Source organism: Mesocricetus auratus, unplaced genomic scaffold, assembly GCF_017639785.1.
Source record: "Mesocricetus auratus isolate SY011 unplaced genomic scaffold, BCM_Maur_2.0 Super-Scaffold_100014, whole genome shotgun sequence".
NCBI lineage: Eukaryota > Metazoa > Chordata > Mammalia > Rodentia > Cricetidae > Mesocricetus > Mesocricetus auratus.
The window spans coordinates 14,468,282-14,476,498 of NW_024429197.1; the positions used below are offsets into that span (position 1 = coordinate 14,468,282).

General features: G+C 49.1%; 1 protein-coding gene across 1 annotated transcript; it reads left to right on the forward strand.

Moving 5' to 3' along the window:
* The first annotated feature begins 419 nt into the window (after window positions 1–419).
* Window positions 420–4,323, forward strand: LOC101843697 (toll-like receptor 12). Its single transcript, XM_005079624.3, has one exon. The coding sequence runs from the start codon at window positions 1,335–1,337 to the stop codon at window positions 4,056–4,058; it is 2,724 nt and encodes a 907-aa protein (XP_005079681.1). The 5' UTR covers window positions 420–1,334; the 3' UTR covers window positions 4,059–4,323.
* The last annotated feature ends 3,894 nt before the right edge of the window (window positions 4,324–8,217 follow it).

Below are 8,217 nucleotides of genomic sequence, written 5' to 3' on the forward strand. Positions count from 1 at the left end.
GTTTCCCTAGCAGGCATCACCGCACCCTGCACTTGGTGACCTTGGCATTTCTCATTTTAAATACTTTAATTTTATTGCTTTCACCTCTGTCCTGCCATTCTTTGGCCTCCATTCTAATGCTGAGCAGAAATGCAGTTGTCTATTCCCAGATTTAAGCCAAAGGTACTGAGAATGACACTCTTTTGTAGACCTGGGAGAGCTAAACCATTTGAAGTCGACAGGATTCTTCTCTCTCTGAGTTTGTTAGTTTTTCAAATCGTGAACAGATGTTGACTTGTGCTGAATGCCTTCCTTCATGGTTTGAAGTAACCACAGAGCTCCTCTGTCTCTTTCTGTTCTCCCTTGGGTCTCAGTCCTGTCCAGGCAGTGCATGTCAAGGTCACGGCTGGGGGACTTTCCTTCCCTGCCCCAGTCTCAGACAGCAGAGGTGGAGCCCTCCACACTCCCAGTCCTCTCAGGGTCTAACGACTTTGGGGATTTTTTTCCTTGCAGAGCCTACAAGATGTCCTTGACAGCACCATGTTGATGTATATTATTTCGCTTATAGAACATTCCTTTTGTGTTTATCTAAGAACTCCAGGACATTAGTAAAGAAAGGAAGCCATAATTAAAGTGATGGGGAGAAAAGCTCATGCTGATCTGAACCTACATTTGCAGCAATCCTACAAAGTGGGGCTTAGTACACTTACTGGACATGGACAAGAACAGGCCTAGAAGAGGTGCGATGCCTTGCTCAGGACAGCATCATGAAAGCCTCACTGGGTCCAGATCTTGAACTTACAAACTCTACTTACAGGAGGATGCGAATGTCGCTAAGTTGGTAGAGTTCTTGTCTAGCATGCGCCACCGAAGCCTGGGTTCTAACCCCAGCACTGCATAAACTGGGTATAGTGGTGCACACCTGTAATCCCAGCATGGGGTGGTGGGGACAAGAGGATCAGAAGTTTAAAGGATTCTCTACACACTGAGTTCCTGGACAACATGGACTATGTGAGACCATAAAAGTGAAAACAACAAGAAGAAAAGAAACTCCATTTGTTTCCTCCTAACAGAGAAGTGAGACCAGGTCCCAAATCAACCCCCACCCCCGGGGCTTCCTTTCCCTGTCCCTTGGAGCCTCAGTACTGTGTCTCTGAGTCTGTTTCCTCATTTCTTCCCAGCTTCCCACTCACTGCCACCAGAAGGCCCTGAGGCTCTTTGTCTATGCTCTCTCAGACCTTGCAGCTTCTCCAAAGTGGATGACTATCCTGCCCTTGCTGTGAGTATTGGCAGCACGCACGTGTGCCTGGGTGGAAGTCTGAGTTCCTCCCTGCTCTGATTCTGCTGGTGTTGAGATGGGCTGGCACGTGCTACTGCCTGGCCTGCTCCTTTCCCTGCCTCTGGTAACAGGGTGGACCACTTCCAAGTGCCTACTGACTGAAGACTCCCCGCTGCCCCTGGTCTCTCGCTACTTCTCACTGTGCTCAGTGTCCGTGACCCAGCTGTCCTTCCTTGCCGCATGCATCTCAGTGACCAACCTGACACAGACCTTGGCAGCTGTGCCTCAGACTGTGGAGGGGCTCTGCCTCAGTGGTTCTATGTCTTCTCTGCCTCCGGATGCTTTCTCTGCTTTTCCCAGACTCAAGATGCTGGGACTGAATCTGCATCTCACCCGACTCTTGCCAGGAGCTCTCCGCGGCTTGGGACAGTTGCAGAAACTCTCTTTTCTAGACCACCCTTTTGGGAAGAAATCCCTCTTTATACCTCCTGATGCCTTTGGTGACCTGGTTTCCCTCCAGAGACTCCATATCTCGGGCCCCTGCTTGGACAAGAAGGCAGGTATTCAGCTGCCTCGCAGTCTGCAACGGCTGGCTGTCATGTTCAATTGCCTTCAGGACGTCGGAGAGCTGGCTGGCATGTTTCCAGATCTGGTGCAAGGCTCCTCTCGCAGGGATCCATGGACCCTGCGTATGTTGGATCTGTCATTCAACCGGGAGCTGAAGATGGCTAGTCCTGGGTCCCTCCAGGGTCTCCAGCTGGAGACTCTGAACCTGGACCAAACACTTCTGGAGGCATCGAGAGTGAGAGCACTGGGACTTCAGAAACTGGATGTCCTGTCTGCGAAGTTGACTGCCACGGCCCAACTGCCTGCCGAGGCTGTTGCCCACTTGGAGCTGCAGGAGCTGAATGTGGGTTATAACAAGATAGGATCCATATCTCAGGAGGCCCTGGCTTCCTGTCACAGCCTGAAGACCTTGGGTCTTGAAAGCACGGGCCTGACTAAGTTGCCGCCAGGGTTCTTGGCAGCCATGCCCAGGCTTCAGAGACTGAATCTGGCTGGAAATCAACTGCAGAGCGACACGCTGTGCTTGAATGAGACCGGAGACGTGTCAGGACTGATGACTCTGAACCTGGCAGACAATGGGCTGCGCACCCTGCCTCCAGCCACCTTCTCCTGTCTACCCCACTTGCGGGAGCTGCTGCTTCAGGACAACCAGCTGCTCTCCCTGGAGAGGCAGCTATTGCAGGGTCTACAGCAACTAGAGACCTTGAATTTGGATAAAAATCCCCTGCTTAACCTGGGTAAGAACTGGTTGGCTGCCCTGCCTGCACTGACTGCCCTTAGCCTGCTAGACACTCACTTGTCACTAATCCCAGACCCTGGCTTCTGGGGAGCAAAGAGCCTGCGCACCTTGAGACTGAAGCTTCCCTCTGTCCCTGCCCCGACAGTATTGTCCCTGCCGATGTATCTGACCAGCTTAGAGCTTCATGAAGCCTCAGGCAGGAAGCCCTGGGGGTTGTCCCCGAATGTCTTTCCTTTCTTGGAGACCTTGACTATAAAAGGCAAGGGCCTGAAGCTGGAGGGCCAGAATGCCTCTGAGGTCTTCCCTGCTCTTCAGCAACTTTCCCTGCTCCAGAATAGCTTGGAGGCCTTCTGCTCCAGGGACAACTCCAACACTTTCCCCTGGCAACTCCCTAAACTTCAGACCTTGAAGATCTGGGGTGCTGGAAGCAATTTCAGACCCTGTCTTATCACTGGGCTGCCCAGCCTACAGGAGCTCAAGCTGGAGGCCCTTCAGTCCACAATCCAGCCCCGTTCAGTGCAGCTGGAGGAGCTAGTGGGCGAGCTTCCGCAGCTCCAGGCACTACAGCTGTCCGACACAGGGCTCAAGTCACTGTCGGCGACCGCTTTCCAACGCCTGAGCAGTCTCCGGGTCTTAGTGGTAGACAGTGAGGAAGACTTGGTCCTGCATGACAGTCTGGGGGAGTACAGCCCTCAGATGCCCCAGTATATATACATTCTGCAGTCAAACTTGGCTTGCCAGTGTGCCAATGCATGGATGGAGCCGTGGGTTAAGCAGTCCACTAAAACGTACATATACATACACAGCAGTAAGTTATGTCCAGCAGAAGAGGGGGTCCCTGCCAAGCATTCACTCTTCTCCTTTCTATGGGACCACTGCCCCCAGTCTTTGGAGCTAAAACTCTTTTTAGCCAGCTCTTCTTTGGTGTTTCTGCTGATTGCTTTGCCACTCCTCCAAGAAGCCGGGAACTTACGGATCCCCTTCCTCCAGGCCTTGTTCAGGGTTTGGCTCCAGGGCCGTAGGGGTCAGCGGGATGAAGGAAAGAGGTTCCTTTTTGATGTATTTGTGTCCCACTGCAGGCAAGACCAGGGCTGGGTAATAGAGGAACTTCTGCCCGCTCTGGAGGGCCCTGGTCTACGCCTCTGTCTCCCTGACCGAGACTTTGAGCCTGGTAAGGATGTAGTTGAAAATGTGGCGGACAGCATGGTGAGTAGCCGTGTCATACTCTGTGTGCTGAGTGGCCAGGCCCTGTGTAACCCTCGCTGCCGCCTGGAGCTCCGTTTGGCCACCTCTCTATTCCTGGCTGCCCCCTTCCCTCCAGTGTTGCTGCTAGCCTTCCTGGAACCCATTTCCCGACACCAGCTCCCCGGCTACCACAGACTGGCTAGGTTGCTTCGACGAGGAGATTACTGTTTGTGGCCCGAGGAAGATGAAAGAAAGGCTGGCTTCTGGGCTTGGCTGAGGAGCAGGCTAGGGCAGCCGGGGGTGGAGTAGGGCGGCACTTGTGAATTTTAGGGTGGGGGTAGGAGAAGCAAGCTAGACTGGCAGGGACTCAGTGTGTTTGCGGGGAGGGGGCAGGTTGGGACTGACAGCATGAAGTCAGCTTTTGCAGATGCAGGAATCCATGTGCTGGCAACACAGGTTGGGACAGGCGGAGGGCTGGGGGTTGAATGAGGAAAGCTGAGAGATGTCAGGTGCCCAGGGGGTATGTGACATTCCCATGATCTCTCTAAGACCTCAGTAAATTGGTTAAATCTGAGAAATTATGGGTGGTTGATTTTTTTTTATTTAGTGGAAATGCAAGAGGCAGAGGGTGGAAAGGGAAATACAGGTGGGCAGGCTGGGGAGAAGATGAGGCCTTTCTAAGCTTAGGACATGGAACCAGGCCAAGTTCAACCTGATCTTCAAGAGGCCAATGGGTCCTTTTGTATACAGGGGCATAGTAGATGTGTTAGCTTCACTTCTGTTGCTGTGATAAAACACCTGGACCAAAATCAGCTTAAGGTCAGGCTGTGGTGGTGCACACCTTTAATGCCAGCACTTGGGAGGCAGAGGCAGGAGGATCTCTGTGAGTGTGAGGCCAGCCTGGTCTACAAAGTGAGTTCCATTACAGGGTCCAAAGCAGAGAAACCCTGTCTTGAAAAACCAAACCAAACCAAATCAAACCAAACCAAAACAACAAAATCAACTTAAGGAAAGGATTTTTTTTGGGGGGGGAAGCTTACAATTCCAGGTCACACTCTTGTTAAGGGAAGTCAAGGCAGGCCTGCTTGTTATTTCACACAGCAGGACCTCCAACCAGGGACTCACTTCACAGCCAAGACATTCACCAAGAACCATGGAGGGTGCCGCTTGCTAGCTTGCTTATGCTCAGCTAGCTTTCTTATAGGGTTCAGGACCACTGCCTAGGTTTGGTTACCGTACACAGTGGACTTGATTCTCCAATTGACAATCAAGACAGCCCCCCCCCACAGTCATGCCCTAAGCCATCTGTTCTAGGCAATTTCTCAATTGAGGCTTTCCTCTCAAATGACTTTAGACTATGTCAAGTTGAAAGTTAAAGCTAACTGGGACAGAAAGATTGACAGTTAAGGGCCACAAAGCTGGGATGTAATCCAAGAACAGACAGATCATTTCTCCTTCAGTGAAAACATGAAGATATGCTCATGTAGCTAATCCTCTTGAGCCTCCAAACAGTCCTATCACCCTGCATGCTCTAGCGAATGGAGCCAGCCACACATAGCTCCCAGTGCACCATGAACTCTTGCCTCTGAGTCTTTGTACAGACTGCTTCTTTAGTGACAGCACCTTTTCCCCTGGGGACCTGCTAAACATCCTTTAAGATCCAGTTCAGCCATCACTTTCTCCAAAGGCCTGTGTTGAGCTTCCAGCCTGGGGCAGGGTTTGGGAAGAAAATATATTAATATTCCACTTTCTCTCTTTCCTACTTCTGCCTGTCCCAGCCTGGCCTTGGGATTCTCAAAGTAACTGGGAATGAACTCCCAATCTTCTTGCCTCAAAATCTCAAGTGCCAGGATTATGGGTGTGTGTATTATCTGGCCCAGCTATATTTCTCTTTTCTTTTTAAGATCTCACCTTTTCTGAAGCTAGGTGGCCCTCTCTATAACTATGTGGTTCTGAAGCTAGATGGCCCTCTCTCTCTCTCTTTTTTTTTTTTTTTTTTTTGGTTTTTTTTTTTCGAGACAGGGTTTCTCTGTGGCTTTGGAGGCTGTCCTGGAACTCGCTCTGTAGACCAGGCTGGCCTCGAACTCACAGAGATCTGCCTGCCTCTGCCTCCCGAGTGCTGGGATTAAAGGCGTGCGCCACCAACGCCCGGCTTAGACGGCCCTCTCTTTAACTATGTGGCTCTGGAGCTAGACGGCCCTCTCTTTAACTATGTGGTTTTGGTATGTCACTTACTCTTGCACCCATTTCCTGTCCTGTAAAATGGGATAGCACCACACTCCTCAGTCTTTTGATGATTAAATGCATTAATATGACAGAAAGAACAAGAAAAACATCTATCAATTCATTACATGTGTTCAATAGAAGCTTCATATTGCAGGACTGGATTAATAATCCATACTCAGTGATTAATAATCCACACTGTTCTCGAAATGGACCCGAGTTTGCAATCTAGCACCCACTTTGGAGCAGGTGTTCAGAACCACCTCTAACTCCAGCTCCAGGGGGTCTGATGCCCCCTTTTGGCCTCGTAGGGTATTGGCATTCATACCTATATACCCACACCAACACATTTACATAGTTAAAAAAAGTAGTCCGGCAGTGGTGGCACACGCCTGTAACTCCAATACTCAGGAGGCAGAGGCAAATGGATCTCTGTGAGCAGTTCTATGCCAGCCTTGTCTACAAAGCAAGTTCCAGAACAGTCGGAACTGTTACACAGGGAAACCCTGTCTCGGAAACCAAATCAAACCAAAAACCAAACCAATAAACCAAAGCAAACCAAAAAACCCCAAACTGATAGGGGAAGTCCTGTGTGTATGTCAATAAAGCACTGTTGGCCAATAAGGAACCAAGATAGGTGGGACTAGGAGTTGAGGACTCTGGGTAGGAGAAACACAAGGAAGTCAAGATGTAACTGCCACAGGGATAAGAAGCCCGGAAACTTTGCTCCGGTAAGAGAAATACTTAGACTAACAATTATGGGGTAAACATTTAAGTCAGAGCTAGCCAGTAAGAAACAAGCAAGGCCAACAGCTTCATAATTAATATAGCCTCCTGTGTGTTTATTTGGGACTGATGCGGCTCTGGAACCAGGCTGGCGGGAAGGCTTCTCTTTACACCAAACAAACAAATGAGCAAACAACCAAGCAAACAACAAAAAGAATCTTTTAAAGACCAAAAATTAAAATGTTTTATATTACTATACACTATATGTGTATCGTTTATAAGCAAATACACATATATTGGAAGCATGTGCTTTGGAAGTGTGTTTTACTCCCAGGAATAGAAGGTTTGGAGATCAGGTCCTGTAGCTCATCCTTGGAGCCTACTTCTGACCCAGGGGAAAAGATTCAGATAGGCATATGCAGATTGCTGCCAAACCAGACAGAACCCAAGGCTAGTTCTGTCTGGGATTTGGCCTCGTAGGGATTTTTTTTTTAACTTTTCCATTTTTGTAATAAAAATTCCAGGTTTTAATTAGACAAAGGCTAAGAGACAATATGCAATGCTAGGCTGGATTGAGGGCGAGGGCTGCCCTCTTGTGGCCTATTGGTGTCTCTCTCTTTCTGCACCTCACCTCCGTTTCTGCTCTTCAGGACAGACCAGGATAACGTGAAGGTCTCACCCGACCCTGCAAAGCTGTCTTTCTGCCTTTGGACACCAACACTGTCTCTGAGGTCTCCTTCCATTCACCCTCCTCACTGTGTTAGCACTTACTCCAAGTCCTCTTCCTCCTTCCACGTGGGGTCTCTTCCTCACGAAAGGTCAAGCAGACAGCAAGGAAACATCTGGAAGTTCAGCCTTGGTACTTACTGTGTAAGTGTTACTGAGCAGGCTAACTTATATCTCTAAGCCCCCACCATTTTTGTAAGTTGGGGTAACAAAACCAACCTCATAGAGCTGCAGGGACAATTGAATAAGGCATGCCAATAATAACCCATTAATGCCAACACATTGCATACAAGAAATCATGTAATATATTAAGAAGTAAGTCAGAATATAGTTTCTAGCTAAGGAGTTTGGAATGGGTTATTAAACTAGATGTGGAATTTCCCCCAAATGTAACACTAGCTGACGTAGTGAGCCCTTCATTTCCAAATGTAACACTAGCTGACGTAGTGAGCCCTTCATTTCCAAGTGCTAGCTATTGTCAATTTGCTCAAGTTTCATAGCACTCAATCAAAATAACAGCCAGTAGCTATTCAAATTTTCGAGTGCTAGGAAGGTGATAGGCTCTTCACATTCTTTGCCAGCCTCCTTCTCATGCGTCTGTAAAGGAAGATTTCACAATTATTATCCCCACCCTCCAGACAAGGAAACTGAAATGTTAGAGGTGTAGGGGAGACAGCTCAGTTGGTAAGGTGCTTGCCACATGATCAATAAGAGTTTGAGGTCAGGTTCCCAGCATCCATATAAAAGCCAGGAATCACAGGGCCATATGTAATGCCAGTATTGGGGAATGAGT